Source organism: Tamandua tetradactyla, chromosome 23 (genome assembly GCF_023851605.1).
Source record: "Tamandua tetradactyla isolate mTamTet1 chromosome 23, mTamTet1.pri, whole genome shotgun sequence".
Taxonomy (NCBI): Eukaryota; Metazoa; Chordata; class Mammalia; order Pilosa; family Myrmecophagidae; genus Tamandua; species Tamandua tetradactyla.
The window spans coordinates 55,546,028-55,560,879 of record NC_135349.1 but is presented as its reverse complement, the minus strand read 5'-3'; the positions used below and the strand labels follow the sequence as shown (position 1 = coordinate 55,560,879).

The 14,852-nt window shown below is 62.7% G+C and overlaps 3 protein-coding genes and 1 non-coding gene across 5 annotated transcripts; 3 read left to right on the top strand and 1 right to left on the bottom strand.

Annotated features, from left to right (window-relative positions):
* The first annotated feature begins 68 nt into the window (after positions 1-68).
* RNF151 (ring finger protein 151) lies at positions 69-3,795 on the top strand. Of its 2 annotated transcripts, XM_077142206.1 has the most exons (6): positions 69-172; positions 411-630; positions 1,007-1,509; positions 1,788-1,933; positions 2,210-2,306; positions 2,735-3,795. In XM_077142206.1, exons 3-6 carry the CDS (start codon positions 1,507-1,509, stop codon positions 3,212-3,214), a joined length of 726 nt encoding a protein of 241 aa, XP_076998321.1. In that variant the 5' UTR covers positions 69-172; positions 411-630; positions 1,007-1,506; the 3' UTR covers positions 3,215-3,795. The 2 variants fall into 2 exon arrangements, with proteins under 2 accessions (XP_076998321.1, XP_076998320.1); XM_077142205.1 differs by having other exon boundaries at positions 411-1,509.
* On the top strand, positions 217-343 carry LOC143667852 (small nucleolar RNA ACA64). Its single transcript, XR_013168162.1, has one exon. It is a non-coding gene; the product is annotated as a small nucleolar RNA ACA64 (small nucleolar RNA).
* Positions 3,796-4,122: 327 nt separating the features above from the next.
* Positions 4,123-10,557, top strand: TBL3 (transducin beta like 3). Its single transcript, XM_077142178.1, has 22 exons — positions 4,123-4,247; positions 5,853-5,904; positions 5,998-6,093; positions 6,177-6,224; positions 6,340-6,481; positions 6,564-6,648; positions 6,740-6,910; positions 6,991-7,066; positions 7,154-7,247; positions 7,326-7,507; positions 7,594-7,735; positions 7,817-7,875; positions 7,972-8,075; positions 8,457-8,604; positions 8,686-8,916; positions 8,983-9,053; positions 9,145-9,301; positions 9,374-9,432; positions 9,595-9,698; positions 9,771-9,842; positions 9,932-10,090; positions 10,174-10,557. Exons 1-22 carry the CDS (start codon positions 4,207-4,209, stop codon positions 10,281-10,283), a joined length of 2,403 nt encoding a protein of 800 aa, XP_076998293.1. The 5' UTR covers positions 4,123-4,206; the 3' UTR covers positions 10,284-10,557.
* NOXO1 (NADPH oxidase organizer 1) lies at positions 10,480-14,459 on the bottom strand. Its single transcript, XM_077140323.1, is given in 10 exon segments — positions 10,480-10,934; positions 11,028-11,145; positions 11,348-11,461; positions 11,549-11,730; positions 11,862-12,039; positions 12,122-12,197; positions 12,311-12,391; positions 14,084-14,143; positions 14,244-14,367; positions 14,425-14,459. Coding segments are annotated over 10 exon segments (1,224 nt in total). The 3' UTR covers positions 10,480-10,678.
* Positions 14,460-14,852: the final 393 nt, after the last annotated feature.

Here is a 14,852-nt window from a genome sequence, read left to right as displayed (position 1 = left end):
CTTTTATAGGCAGTCAAATATCGCGACATCTCGGAGGCCCCGTCCCGAGACGGAAGGAGCCGAGACCTGCGATGCTCCGCCCCTCGGCCGGGCCCGGAAGCCGCTGGCTCAGGGAGCCGCGTGGTACCCCTATCCGCCATCGCCTCGCGCTGCCCTCCTGCTCCGGGGCCAGGTAAGCATCCCCCCGGGTGGTGGGTGGTGGGCGGGGAGGCCGGCGCTCGTTGAAAATCACCCGCGGTTCTGCCGTGGCTGCTGGTGAGATTCGGCGCCCAGAGCGACGCGGGGCCTCAGCTCACCGCCCGCTGCCTCGGTGTGGGCCGGTGAAACCCAGGCCCCGACAGACTTCGCGCTCCCGGAGCCCCGGGAGGCCCCCGCCTGGCCCGGCTTTTGACCCCGCCTTCTCTCCGCAGGAGGCCCTGAGGACCGGATGCTGCGGCCGACCCCGCTGGCTCGGTGGGGCGGTGGGCTGCCTTTCCCTTCTGTCCAATAAAGCAGTTCAACGGACTCGTCTGTGTGTTTTCTGGGGACCCGGCCCCGCATGTTACTGTGGAAGATGCGCATGTTGACGCCGGTACAAGGTGGTTTGGAGAGGAACACCCACGGGGTTGCCTCTGCTTCGCCATCTCAGGGGTAGGACTTGGTCTCAGGGTCGGCAGGTGATGTCCGAGGTCCCCTAAGTGGCTGAGCCAGGTTTGGAACCTTGGTCTGTCCCTCCATTAAGAACCCTTAGATCTCCACATGGGCAGGGAAGGTGCCCTGGACGAAGGGGACGTGGGTCGGGCAGATAACTGCTAGCAAGAAGGAAGCATAAAGTTTCTTTCAAACCCTTCCATTGACTGTTGCTCTCAGAATAGAGCTTAAATTTTTCAGGACCTGAGGAATTTGTTCGGCATGAGCACAGTACATCAACAGCCCTAGACCTGCGGTTACAAGTCTCTGTGGGAACATGCTAGTTCTTCATGTTCTATTTTTCTTTGTGTTCATCTTTTCTCATGGGTCTGCCCAGATAGATTGAGGTGGCTGCCCTGTGGGTCTCTGCAAGTCGTGTACGGATTCAGCCTTCACTGCCCTGAGAAACTGGAGGATAGGATTAGGTCTCTGATCCTGAAGAGGAGATGGGATAGGCCAATGTCTGAAGCAGCCGCTGATGTCCCTTACACCTGGCCACCAGGACACACTGAGGGACGAGAGGGGAGCAAGCTCTGCAATCCTGCTCCAGTTTCAGAAGCTCGAGTGGCCAGCCCAATGCTGTTTGCAGACAGCTGTCAGTCCCACCCAAAGGCAGCAACCCCTATGGACCTGTGCCCTGTTGCGACTGCCCCACCCTCACCTGTAAGCTGGCAGAGGGGGTGACAGCAGGGTAGTGTCCCAGTATACCCTGGAGCAGCACTGTGATTGGACAATGCCTGAGCTGGACAATGCCACTATGATGTCAGCCCACTCCTGCAGTGAAATGGACGCCCCTGCACCCTGGGGGCGAGTGGAGCTGCTGTCCAGACACAGATCATGGTGAGCCTGGGGCCCCCTTGCCTTTTGCCCTCAGATTTATGCCTGACCAGAGCTGGATGCCACTCCACACCTGGACAGTGGGTCACAGGCTCTCCTGAGTAAGGGATCCTGTCAGGGTTCTGGAGCCTCTCAAGTGGGTGCTCATTCAGCCCCTCCTCAAGGCTCCAATGGGGCCCACCTCCCTATCCGAAGCCTGCTGGGGCTCTCCCTCCGGGTACATGGAGTAGGGGCTGGGGCCTGGGCCAGGCCAGGTTCTGATGGTGGCCCGGCCTTTGCAGAGTGGAGGGTATGATCTCAACCTCTTCGTCAGCCCTCCCGACTGCAACTTCCTATGCTCTGTCTGCCACGGGGTCCTCAAGAGGCCAGTGAGGTTGCTATGTGGCCACATCTTCTGCAAGAAGTGCATCCTCCAGTGGCTAGCCAGGTGATGTTGGACACCCGTGGGGCTGGGGGGGCAGGGGCAGGAGAGGGGCCCTTCCCAAGTCTGCTACAGGTACTGACGTTTATAAAATTTAGCCACCAAACCCCCAAGGGCAGTAAGAGGTATGGGGGCGCCCCTGTAATGCTCCCTCCATGTCTCCCTCTGGCTGACATGGAGAGAAGAGGGGCCTTAGCAAAGGCCCTGCTGGGGGAGGCACGTTGCTGCTGCTTCCCCCTTCCCGCTCCCACACTCACTCCCATCACCACTCATACCTCCTAGACAAAAGACCTGTCCGTGCTGCAGGAAGGAGGTGAAACGGAAAAGGATGGTCCTTGTGAATAAGCTCCGGAAAACCATTGGCCGCCTGGAAGTTAAGGTAGCTCAGGGCACCCATTTCCACCCCCCTCGTCACCCTGCAGGGGGTGAGGTGGAGCCAGGAGAGGTGGGGAGGAGAAATCCCAACTTTGAGAGGCCCAAAGAGGGGGAAATGACTGGCTTCAAGTTTTGCAGTGGGTGGAGGATAGCCTGGCACACAAACTCCACAGACCAACCCGGCCATATAAGACTAAGGCCCTGCCCGTGTCTGGGACAGCTAGATGCTTTACCACCGCCAAGCATTTGCCCAACTGCTCCCTTCTCCCCACCACCACGGAGGAGTCAGACAAGCTTAGGGGCCTCCCACTTCCCTGGCCTGTGGAATGTGGTGAAGTGGGGGGTAGAGGGTTCTGTGGGCAGTTTGAAGGGGCCCCAACAGGCAAAGCCTAACTTGGTTTGGCTGATGAGGTGTGCCCTTTGTCTCTACAGTGCAAGAACTCTGAGGCTGGCTGTTTGGTGACATGCCCCCTGGCCCATCGCAAGGGACACCAGAACTCATGTCCATTTGAGCTGACAGCCTGCCCCAATGAGGGCTGCTCAGCACAGGTGCCACGCGGGGCCCTGGCTGAGCACGGACAGCACTGCCAGCACGGTGCCCAGAGGTGCTGCCCCATGGGCTGTGGGGCCACCCTGGGCCCAGCTGATCAGGAGCATCACAACTGCTACCGTGAGCTGCGGGAGGCCTGGGGCCAGCGCCAGGAGCGCAGCCGGGCCCTGCTGACACACCTGCTGAAGCACATGCGTCGGGTGCACCATGCCACCAACCTCATCCGCCGGCAGCTGGCCCAGCTCGGCGACTTCCTGGAGGAGGACAGCACCCTGTTCGTGGGTGTCCCAGAGGAGGAGGCTGCCCTGGAAGGCAGCAGTGGAGATGGGGTGTGGGGGGCCCGTGGCAGAGGTGCCTTGTAAATTGAACAGTAAATAAACGGGGAGCCCAGGCCTGCCCCACCTCCAGCCTCATGCCCTGTCGGAGCTTGCTGCCACTGCCTTCCTCTCTTGGCACTCCTCTCCACCACCGAGTCTCTGCACTGCTCTTCAAAACCCTGCAAAACCGCAGCATTCAAAACCCTGAACTCAGAGTAACAGCCAACCCCTCACAGTGGTGCACAAGCAATCCCCACTGCCTCTAACCTCCCTCCCTTATGCTCTTCTCCCAGCTCGTCCCTGCTGCCCCTATTCCTAAATGCCAAGCACACCCCTGCCCCAGAGCCTTTGCACTGTCCCCCCCCCCCCCCCCATAACACAAGGTTCCCTGCTTCACATCAGCTTCTAGTCAGGTGTCACCTTGCGAAGCTACCTCCACCACCTTCGCTCCCCCTAGCCCGCAGTTACTTTTCCACAGCCCTGACCACTTCATTATTAAAACTTTTACCAAGAGCGGAGCCCCACCCGAGTAGAATGTGACCTAATCTAGGGCAGGGGCATTGTTTTCTTCTGTGCCTCCCAGTGCCTAGGATAATGCTTTTCCTGTAGGAAGTACCCAATAAATATTTAAATACAGAAATTGCCCGACTTATTTCTTGACCAGCATTAGGGCACCGCTACGTCTACTTACTGACCGCGGTTGTCCCATACCCTAGAATGCGGAGGAACAGGGATTTTGGCACAACTCTAAAGTTTCTAATGAAAAGTCTCCCCAGCCTCCACGCAGCGGTACACCCCGACCCGGCAAGCCGGAAATGCTTTTCAGTCAGCTTCCGTTTCCCAAACGAGCAGCGGCCGCCCACATCAAAGATGGCGTCGTTCGCACAGCGTTGATGACGACATAGTAGTGCGCGGTGACGCCATAGCAGCGCGCCGGCAGCGCGGGTGGTACAGTCTGTCTACCTCACGCGGCGGCGGCGGCGGCGGCGGCGGCGGTTCCGCGGGATCGTGGCCCGGACGGCGGGGACGACGGCGACATGGCTGAGGCCGCGGCCGTAGTGAGCCGCTTCAAGACCAAGTGAGCCAGGGCCTGGGGCCGCGGGTGTCGCCCGGGGTGTGCTCCGAGCTGCGCCAGCCGGTTCGGTCCCGCGGAGGGGGGCGAGGGCTGAGGACGCGCTGGCCGGCGGGGTCCTGGGAAGCCGCGGGAATATGAGATGGGGAGAACCGGAGCCGACAGCCGTCTGGCAGGGTGGGACTGGAGCCCGGCCGGGAGCACCAAGCACCGGGTCGTTAAATGAGGAGCCGGATTGAGGGTCCGGGGCGAGGACGAGAAATCCCAGCGGAGAGGGGAGGGGTAAAATTCGAGGTCGCCCTGGACAGAAGCGGAACTCATCACACTCTAGGTGGCAGGAGGGCTGCGGGCACTAGAGCAGACTTGGAGAGCTTTCAACCGTCCTGCGGTTTCTCCAGGGAGCGGAAAAAGAGGTCAGGAACGGGCTGGTGAGAGCCAGTGTCCGCAGCGGCAAAGGAAGCCCTGGATCCTATGCTTATTTGAACCCAAGCCCTTGGTGAAAGCCTGCTAAGGGGCTAGTGCCAGGGATGGGATGGATCCAGCCCCCACTCCGTGAAGTGCACTGGGTGATGGGGCAAACGCGTTGCGGAAACCATTCCCATCCATGACAGCAGGATTTCTATTGTGGGAAACACTAGCAGGGGAAATCCAGGTGCTGAGCACACATCCGTAGGTGGTTCATTAACTATTGGGTTTCATCCTGGCAATCAGACACCCGTTAGTCCACTTAGCTGGCCATTGAAGCCAGGGGAGAAGGGCCCAGGCTTCCTAAACTAGCAGAAAGAGGCCGCGCAGATGGAAGATAGAAAATAGCTTGTCACAAGAGCTGCACCAAAGCACGAGACTGTAGTGTGGGCCATGAGAGGGAAAGGGGATGCAGGAAAGGTTGGCAGGGGCCTCTCTGGGCAAGGCCTTGGAGGATTGTGAGGAGAGGGGAGGGTTTTAAGCAGGGCAGCGATGCAGTCAGAGCTCTGTTTTCTGGATTGAGAGAAAGTCAGGGCCCTGGTGAAGAAGCTAGAGCTGCTGTTGAGGGGAGACTGCAATGACCTGGACTAGGGTGAAGGCAGCAGAGGGAAAGCAGTGGGTGTTATGAGTGAGGTCACAGAGATGAAAGCTGCTTGGAGTCTGGACTCTAGGCCAGGCTGGGGATGGAGGAGGGAACCAGAGTTGACGGTATGCCTGATCTCTGAGACGGAGAGATTGTAGAGTATGCTCTAGGCCCAGTTACCAGGCATGGCCTCACCCAACCAGCAGGGAGCCTCCAGGACCTGGGCAATCCCTGCTCTGGGGCTCACTTCTTACAGCAGTGGGACCTTGCATGGAGAACCAACCTTTGTAAAATGGGGGACATAGCACCCACCTTGCAAGGTTACTGGAAAAGTTGAAGAAGGTGGTGACAAGAAGAGCTCAGTCTGAGAGCCTCTTCCTTCTCTGGTCCCCTCTTCCTGACCCAAAGACCCCCACCTCTGCCTCGGTCTCTCCCTGGGTCCTAAATCAGAGCTCCTCCAGAGCAGGGGCCTTTTGGGTTCATCTCAGGGAGCACTCAGCACAGAGCTGGGCACTGCAGCTTTGGGTGTAGGTGATTCACTCACTCCCCCTTTGTATCTTCAGCTATGCCATCGAGCGCAAGATTGAGCCTTTCTACAAGGGCGGGAAGGTGCAGGTATCAGCTTGGGAAGGGCTGGGGAGTGGGGCAGGCAGGGCTGGGTGGGGAGAGGACTGCTGCCCTGGCTGAGCCCCCTCTGTGTGTCTCCAGTTGGACCAGAGTGGGAAGCACCTCTTCTGTGTCTGTGGAACCAAAGTCAATGTCCTGGACGTGGCCTCCGGGGCTGTGCTGCGAAGTCTAGAGCAGGTAAGGGCAGAGCTGGGAGGGTGTGAGGGGCAGGGGAGGACACAAGTTCTCATGCTGCCCTGGTCGCCCACTCTTGTCCCCAGGAGGACCAGGAGGACATCACAGCTTTTGACCTCAGCCCTGATGATGAGGTATGCGGGGCAGCAATGGGAGGTGGGCTTTCAGGACCACCCACCCACACCTAGAGTCAATAAGGAGGGCGCTGTGCCTGTCCCCCCATCCTAGCTGAACTGCGCCCTCCCCCAGGTGCTTGTGACCGCCAGTCGGGCACTGCTGCTGACCCAGTGGGCCTGGCGTGAGGGCAGCGTCAACCGCCTGTGGAAGGCAATACACACGGCCCCTGTGGCCTCCATGGCCTTCGACCCCACCTCCACACTGCTAGCCACAGGTAAGGCCACCGCCAAGCTGGAGGGCCCATGGGCAGAAGTATGGGGAAGCCCAGTCCCACCTCAAAAACACGTTCCTGGCAGGTGGCTGTGATGGGGTTGTACGTGTCTGGGATGTTGTGCGCCACTACGGGACACACCAGCTGCGGGGCTCGCCCGGTGTTGTGCAGTAAGAGGGGCAGCCAGAGGGTGGGTTGGGGCTGAGGAGGCACGGTGCTGGAGGCAGCACAGAGCTCACCTGCCCTGCCCCTCACCTGCAGTCTGGTGGCCTTCCACCCGGACCCAGCACACCTCCTGCTCTTCTCCTCTGCTGTTGACGCAGCCATCCGCGTATGGTCACTGCAGGACCGCTCTTGCCTGGCCGTATTGACTGCCCACTACAGTGCTGTCACCTCATTGACCTTTAGTGCTGATGGCCACAGCATGCTCAGGTCAGTGGGCAGACTACGTAGGCTGGGAAGGGGGAGCCACAGCTGAGACTCAACAGCTGAAGAGCCTGTTTCTCCCCCAGCTCTGGCCGTGACAAGATCTGCATCGTCTGGGACCTGCAGAGCCACCAGGCCACAAAGACTGTGCCAGTGTTTGAGGTGGGGCCCCTGGGGGCCAGGGTCAGTGGGTTAGATGGGAAGGGGGGCATAACTGTAGGCTGCAACCTCTGACCTGCTGACCCCCAGAGCGTGGAGGCGGCTGTGCTGCTGCCAGAGGAGCTGATGCCAGAGCTGGGAGTCAAGTCCACTGGCCTGCACTTCCTGACCGCCGGCGACCAAGGTGGGTGGGCTGGGCCGGCAGGGTGGACAACAGGGGATGGTGTGGACCTGCAGACCTACTGGCCCGTGTTCCGCCCAGGCTCACTGCGCTTGTGGGAGGCGGCATCTGGGCAGTGTGTGTATGTGCAGCCACGGCCACCAGGCCCCGGACGGGAACTGACACACTGCGCCCTGGCTCGTGCCGCTGGCCTGCTCCTCAGCGTCACCGCCGACCATGACCTGCTACTCTATGAGGCCCGTTCTCTGAAGCTGTGGAAGCAGGTGAGGCCCTGCCCCTGCCCAGCTGGAGCCAGGTGCACCTGGCTCTGTGCTCAGCCAGGCCTTGGTCTGCCCCTGTTGCCTCGCAGTTTGCTGGCTACAGCGAGGAGGTGTTGGACATACGGTTCCTAGGGCCTGAGGACTCCCATGTGGTTGTGGCCTCCAACAGCCCCTGCCTGAAAGTGTTTGAGCTGCGGACGTTGGCCTGCCAGATCCTCCATGGCCACACAGGTGGGCAGCCCCCAGCTCTTACCTTCCCCCTGCCACAGCTAGCCTGTGACCCCTGACCAGTACCCCACTGCTTCTTCCCAGATATCGTCTTGGCCCTGGATGTGTTCCGGAAGGGGTGGCTCTTTGCTAGCTGTGCCAAGGTGAGGCACTGGGCGGTGTACGTGCATGCTTCCCAGGTGGGGAAGCCAAGGCAGCATGGCCAGAGCCGTTCTCTCTTCTCTACTCTCCATCCCCAGGACCAGAGTGTCCGCATCTGGAGGATGAACAAGGCCGGTGAGGTGGTCTGTGTGGCTCAGGGCTCCGGGCACACGCACAGCGTGGGTGCCATCTGCTGCTCTAGGTAGTGGGTCAGGGTGTTGGGAGGGGAGCCAAGCCGTGCCAGGGAGAAACTATTCCGGGGGCAGGGTTGAAAGGGAGGAGGCGGCTTTGCCCCATTCTCTGAAGCTGGGGGCCTAGGACCCATCAGGAGAGTGTCCTGGCAATGGCAGTGGCCTGCGTAGGTAAAACAGGGTATCAGGGCAGAAAGAATCACGCTAATGGAGCCCAGCGGAGAGGGGCCGAGTTGGCACCGAGCAGGGCAGTACAGGGTGCTGGTGTGTGGGCAGAGGGTTGTGGTCCTGAGGGTGTTTGTGAGAGGTGTGGAATGGCACAGTGGGTGCCAGGACAGGGCTGGGTGAGGTGGCTAGGCCCGCACATGTCTCCCTCTCCCACTGGGCTGCAGACTGAAGGAGTCCTTCATGGTGACGGGCAGTCAGGACTGTACGGTGAAGCTCTGGCCTCTCCCTGAAGCCCTGCCCTCCAAGGCCACCAGCCCAGATGCTGGCCCTGCCCTCCTTCAGGCACAGGTCACCCAGCGCTGCCATGACAAGGTGACCACAGGGCACCCATGGGACAGGGTGGGTCCCTCACCTGGGACAGGGCTCTGAGCTGCTGGCCTGTTGCCCCACCAGGACATTAACAGTGTGGCTATCGCCCCCAACGACAAGCTGCTGGCCACGGGCTCGCAGGACCGCACGGCCAAGCTCTGGGCCCTGCCAGAGTGCCAGCTGCTGGGTGTCTTCTCGGGCCACCGGCGTGGTCTCTGGTGTGTCCAGTTCTCGCCCATGGACCAGGTGCTGGCCACGGCTTCAGCCGATGGCACCATCAAGCTCTGGGCGCTGCAGGACTTCAGCTGTCTCAAGGTGAGTGCCCTACATCTCCCCCCACCACCCACCCTGCTGGCAACTTAGGCCCTCCCCCCTCCACAGACATTTGAGGGGCATGACGCTTCCGTGCTGAAAGTGGTCTTTGTGAGCCGGGGGACGCAGCTGCTGTCCAGGTCAGTCAGTGGAGGACGGGCAGGACAGGGACCTGGGCCAGGAGGGGCAGGTCCCGGACACTGAGCCCCTCCCACCTGCCCCCACCTCCAGTGGCTCCGATGGGCTCCTGAAGCTCTGGACCATCAAGAACAACGAGTGTGTGCGGACCTTAGATGCCCACGAGGACAAGGTGTGGGGGCTGCACTGCAGCCGGCTGGACGACCGTGCCCTCACTGGGGCCAGTGACTCGTGTGTCATCCTCTGGAAGGTGTGGGGCCAGGGCAGGGGGCTCAAGGGGCAGGGAACGTGGGGGGCCATTCTGACCCTCGTCTGATGCCAGGATGTGACCGAGGCAGAGCAAGCAGCGGAGCAGGCCCGGCAGGAGCAGCAGGTGGTGCAGTAAGTGTGCAGGTCCCCACCCAGCTCCCTGCCTCACCACCTCCCCCTACCAGGGTGTGCCAGCTTCCCCCGTCCCCTGGCATATGGGCGCTGAGGCTCCCACGCTGCTCTGTGGCAGCCAGCAGGGTCCCACTGGCTCTCTTCTCTCCCCACCCCCGCCAGGCAGCAAGAACTGGACAACCTGCTTCATGAGCGGCGTTACCTGCGAGCACTGGGCCTGGCCATCTCCCTGGACCGGCCCCACACCGTGCTGACCGTCATCCAGGGTCAGTATTGCTTAAGGGGACGGGGATGTTCTGGGGGTTCTCTGAGGGGCTCAGTCTCCCCTCCTCCCACAGCCATCCGGAGGGACCCTGAGGCCTGCGAGAAGCTGGAGACCACGGTGCTCCGGCTGCGGCGAGACCAGAAAGGTCCATGGCTCAACGGGGGCAGCAGCCCGGTGGGTGGTGCAGTCGGGCAGGTGGCCTGGCAGGTGGCTGACCCTGCCTCTGTCCTGCAGAGGCCCTGCTGCGTTTCTGCGTCACGTGGAACACCAACTCGCGTCACTGCCATGAAGCCCAGGCTGTCCTGGGCGTGCTCCTGCGGTACGAGGCCCCTGAGGAGCTGCTGGCCTACGAGGGCGTGCGGACCGCACTGGAGGCCCTGCTGCCCTACACCGGTGCGTGAGGCGGGCCCAGGGCGGGGGCAGGCTGCTGGGCTCTGTGGATCCCTGACCCACCTCTGTTGTCCCTTTTCTCGCAGAGCGGCACTTCCAGCGGCTCAGCCGGACGCTGCAGGCAGCCTCCTTCCTGGACTTCCTGTGGCACAACATGAAGCTGCCCACCCTCCCCACAGCACCCCCAGCCCTCTGAAACACCAGTAAACTGGTACATTTTTCTATCTGGGCTCCATGTATCTGGGCTTGGCTTTCCCCAGGTCCGGGCCACAGCCTTGGCCAACCAGAGGGGGCCTTGGGGCCTGAGGGTCTCCCATGTGCCAGCCCGATCCCCACCCCCACGCCCAGCTGAGATCCAGCCCTGGCTAGGGTACAGCAAGACCAGGTTTGGATCATTTGAACGACCTTTATTTGTGGAACAGGGGAAACACTACATTGCAGCCTCTTGGCACTCCTAGCAGAGAGCTCCCAGCCCTGGGCTTGGACAGCCGCATCCTCATCCCTTGGGGTCTGGATCCTCCAGCTTTTTCTAGGCCCCACAAAGCTAGAGACCTTACAGCAGGAGGTGCCTGGGGGGGCCTCCACCCACCCTCAGGGGGATCCCTGGTGCCCTGGGTCCTGCCCCAACGCCCTCTGCGTGATGGTGCAGCAGCGGCTCTGGATGGCACTATGTGTGGGCCGGGCCGGTACAGCCGGGGGAGGGCTCGTGGTCAGGGGCACCTCTGGGGAGCCGTGGGCCTCATCCACCCTGCCCTCCCCGCTGTGGAGCCCCGGCCAGTCCACGAGCATACCCAGGCCATCGGGCCGTAGCAGCACCGCGGGGAGAAGACCCACTCGGCCGCTGGACCTGCGGGGGGTGGGGGGAAGGGCGGAGCCTGGTCAGATTTCAGTCCCGTGCCTGGCTCGGTGTGGCCCAGCCCCAAGCCCCACCCCTGCACACCTGCACAGCCACCAGCCACGGTCTGACGTTTCCAGCACATGCACGCGCACCCCGGCGGGCACTGACAACTCGTCCACACGGCCACCTTCATAGGCGCGGGAGACGCAGAAATGCAGCCCTGTGGGTGGGGCCTTGGGGGTCACCGTGGGGCTGGCGCCAGGACTGCGCTGAAGCCCTGGGGTTCTCCCTCACTACTGGTGCCAAGAGGACACTCCAGGGCCCTGATGCACCCAGCTCATTTTCTTCCCCCCTCCCCTCCTGGTGTGCCCTCCTGCCCACCCTTTCTGCACACTGCCCACGGGGGAATGGCGGTCTCATACCACTGGCTCCCGGGGGCAGGGGTGCCTCTTGTCCCTGGCCTGGGAGCACCTCCTCCAGATAGGGAGCTGGAAACCAGGCCGTCTACTTGTCGTCGTTCTCCACCAGCCACCAGCCTGTGCGCAGAACAGGGTGTGCCCAGATTCCCAGACCGCTGGGGGCCTGAGGGCAAAAGGCGACTCCCCTGGACCCCTGCCCTGCACCTGAGGGGTGTCGCAGCAGCACGTCCACGGCCTCCTGGGCCCGCGTGTGGAAGGGCCGGCCCCCTGTGTCCTGGGCGTGGAAGGGCTGCAGACAGCACAGCCTCTGGGCCTCCACGCTCCGAATGGCGAGGTTGCCCGTGGGGCGGGCTGGGGGCTCCTTGGGGGCAGGCAGGATCACCAGGCTGGGAAGGCAGCCAGCGCGGGTGAGCGGTGGGGACCAGCCCGCACCCCCCAAGTCCGCCCCACCTCCTGATTTTTGCTCGGTGCTGACTGGTCCTCCGAAGGCTGCTGGGGGTGGGGGCGGCTCATATACCTGCCCGGGAGCAGCATGGGCTCCAGGTCCAGGGGTTGCGGCGAGAAGAAGCCAAGGAGCGCCGGGCTCCGGGCCACACGCTCCTGCGAGGCCAGCAGGCTCCGGGAATAGGCCTCCAGGAGACACAGGCGCTCCAGGCCGCGGCCCGTGCGCCCCCCGCGCACCACCAGTGGCGCATCTGCAGGACGGCAGGACAGACCGTGGGCCCCACCCCCAACTCCCCCCGCTGCTGCCCGCCCCCTCCAGTTACCCGGCCTGACCGCGAAGCTTGGGCAGAACGCGGTCAGATCTCCGTAGCAGGCCCGCCTCCACCGGGAAGGTCTCCTTAAGGGTCTTCTGGAGGGTCGAGAAGCGAGGTGGGGGGGCTCGGTCTGGGAGACCACGGGGGCGCAAAGGGAGGCCGCTTGGGCAGCCGGCCCGCCCTGTCGGGGTCACCCCAGGTCACTCACGTGGAATCTTCTAAACTCGTCCAGGCTTCTGCGCACGAAACTGTCGCTGCCATCCGACCAGCGCACGGAGAAGGCAAATGTCTGCGAAGGGAAAAGTTGGGGCGCTTCCCGGGGCTGGGCTGGGGACGTCTGCCCTCCTGGTTAGGGCTGGTGGGGACCCCATCGGGTACCTGGAGGCGCCCGGTTTGCACCAGGGCCGCGGCGCACACGGACACTGGATGGCGAGGGCCGGCCAGTGCTGCGGCTTCCTCGGCGGCCAGCGTCCTGCCACCTCCCTACCAGTGGGGTCACCTGAACACTGACCCGGAATTCCCCACCGATCCCCAAGCTGGCGAGCAGGCCCCTCCCTAGCCAGGAGCCCCTGGGTCCTTTGCACAGTTCTTGCTGCCCCACCCCACCCCGAGAGCTGGGGCACAGCAGAGCTGGAGGCGGGAGAGGAGAAGCTGCCCTGCCCTGAAGGTGTGTGACACTGTCCCCAGGAAGGGCGGGGCCTGAGGCCCTGGAGGGGGAGAAGAAGGGCTGGTGGCCCCTCAAAGAGCCAGGGCCAGCTCTGCCCTGCCCCTCCCGCCCTGCACTCCCTGGGGAGCCTCCAGTCCCGGGCCCCTCCGCTCTCCTTGAATTCACTTGCGGGTGCACTAGGGCCTAAAGTGCCTGATGGGCTTTCAATCCTCACACTGACTCCTACGAGAATGTATTAAATGGATTATTAATGTAAGTTTTTGCTGTGCTCCTGAAGTGAGGGAGGAGTGGACCCTACAGGCTCACCCCAGAAGTTCCCTTGAGCTGAGACTTGTGGCAGAAGGAAGAGAGCACATCTCTGCCATCACTGACACTTGGGGGATGAGGGTGGTGCCAGCCTGGGCTGCTGTGGACGCTGCCCCTGCATTTGTGATGTACCACAATTTACTGCAGGCCTCAGGGGGCAGGAGGGATCCATTCCCTACCAGCTGCCACCATGGGGGGAGGCCATGGAATCTCTTGGCTGAGGCCCGTCTGCGTGCCCCAGCTCTCAGGGGCCCTTTCCTTACAGGGAAAATTTCTGGAACTTGGTGGTTCTTCCTGGTGCTGGGTGTCGGGACTCCCCCACCCCAGGCACTTCTGGGAGGGGCCAGCCTCTGGGGCCTACTTCCAGAACTGCCCTGGCCTCCTCAAAGGGCCTTTGTGTGTCTCTCGGAGCAGCAGCTCTCTGAAGCCCTCACACCTGCCCTGTCTTGGTCCAGGTGGCAAACAGGCCTGACCTGCAGTCAACCCTCAGTCCAACTGTCATTGGGAAGGCCATGATGAGGCCCAGGATAGATCCACTCCGCCCCCAGCTCCCCCGGAAGAGAGAGGAGAGAAGCCAGGGGGTGGGGAGCTGGTCACCTAGAGGGATGCTGAGGCCTGCCCCACCCCAAGTACAGCCCCCTGCCCCACACCCCAGCAGCCATGTACCCTGTCCACTTTATTTCCTCCCGCACAGCAACAGCCTCTACTCCCGAGTATCTCACTGCCAACCTTGCCCCATACAGTTTTTCATTTGGCCTCCGAAAACAAAAATCAGATCCTGTCAGGGTGGATCTGCTCAAATCCGTCCGGTACTTTCCGAATGCCCTCAGGATCCATGCCCAGTTCCACGTGGCCACCTTGCTCCCACGTGGTCGACCCTGCCGGGTCCTGGACCTCCCCTCCCTTCACCCTCCCCTTTCGGCCCTGTGTGACTCTGCGCCTCTACCTAAGGGTCACCTCCCATAGGGAGGCCTCCCGGATTTACCCCAGCCCCCTCATGGCCCTCACCGCTGTCTGTAAATGAACACATTTGTGACCCCTCGTGTATTTTCTGTCTTGTTCTCTGGACTAGGAGGAGAAGTCAGAGACGGGGCCTTGTTCCCGCTGAGCCCCGAGCCTACACAGATAGTTGTGGACTGAGTGGAGGAGCGGGTGGCAGCTGAGGTACCTCCGAGGGCTCCTGGAGGCCTTTAACCCTTCTCGGGGCCGCAGGATCCCACCCAACACACGCCGCGCCTCTCGCGCGGGCGCCGCCCCGCGTTGCCAGGCGCCCGTTGCCATGGCGCTGGTCTCTAGGCGGAGCCGCGGACCCAGGGGCTCTGCGAGCGCACCTCCGGTTGTGCGGTCACGGCACCGCCCTGCGCTGCCAGGCGTCCGTTGCCATGGCGCCGGGCTGCCGGCCACAGGGCGCGCCCGCCGGGTGAGAGCGCAGAACCTGGCTGCGGGCACACCGGACAGTAGGAGCGGAGCGATGGGGGCGTCGCGGGCCGCCACGCGGACTTCTTCTGGGCCTCAGCCAGAGTCTACGACGCGGCAGCGCCGCGGCTTCCACAACACGCTGCTCTTCTACTGGAGAAAGCGGGAGCCGCGCCATGGGCGACGCAAGGCGGGCTCGGCCCGGAAATCGAAGCCCCGGGGCGCGAGCAGGGGCCGAACCGCCGGCACCACCGCAGCTCGGGCGGTCGCCGCAGCCTCCGCCTCCGCCAGCGCGAGGGCCCGTCCCACCGCCCCGCCTCCGAGACCGGCCCCGGCTCCTAGCTCCGCCTCCACCCCGGGC

Coding starts and splice junctions, on each gene's coding strand:
- RNF151 (XM_077142206.1), top strand. Junction 1,934..2,209: donor ATCCTCCAGTGGCTAGCCAG/GTGATGTTGGAC, acceptor CATACCTCCTAG/ACAAAAGACCTGTCCGTGCT. Junction 2,307..2,734: donor TTGGCCGCCTGGAAGTTAAG/GTAGCTCAGGGC, acceptor TTGTCTCTACAG/TGCAAGAACTCTGAGGCTGG.
- TBL3 (XM_077142178.1), top strand. CDS start 4,207: ATGGCTGAGGCCGCGGCCGTAGTGAGCCGCTTCAAGACCAA. Junction 8,605..8,685: donor CCCAGCGCTGCCATGACAAG/GTGACCACAGGG, acceptor TTGCCCCACCAG/GACATTAACAGTGTGGCTAT. Junction 8,917..8,982: donor AGGACTTCAGCTGTCTCAAG/GTGAGTGCCCTA, acceptor CCCCCTCCACAG/ACATTTGAGGGGCATGACGC.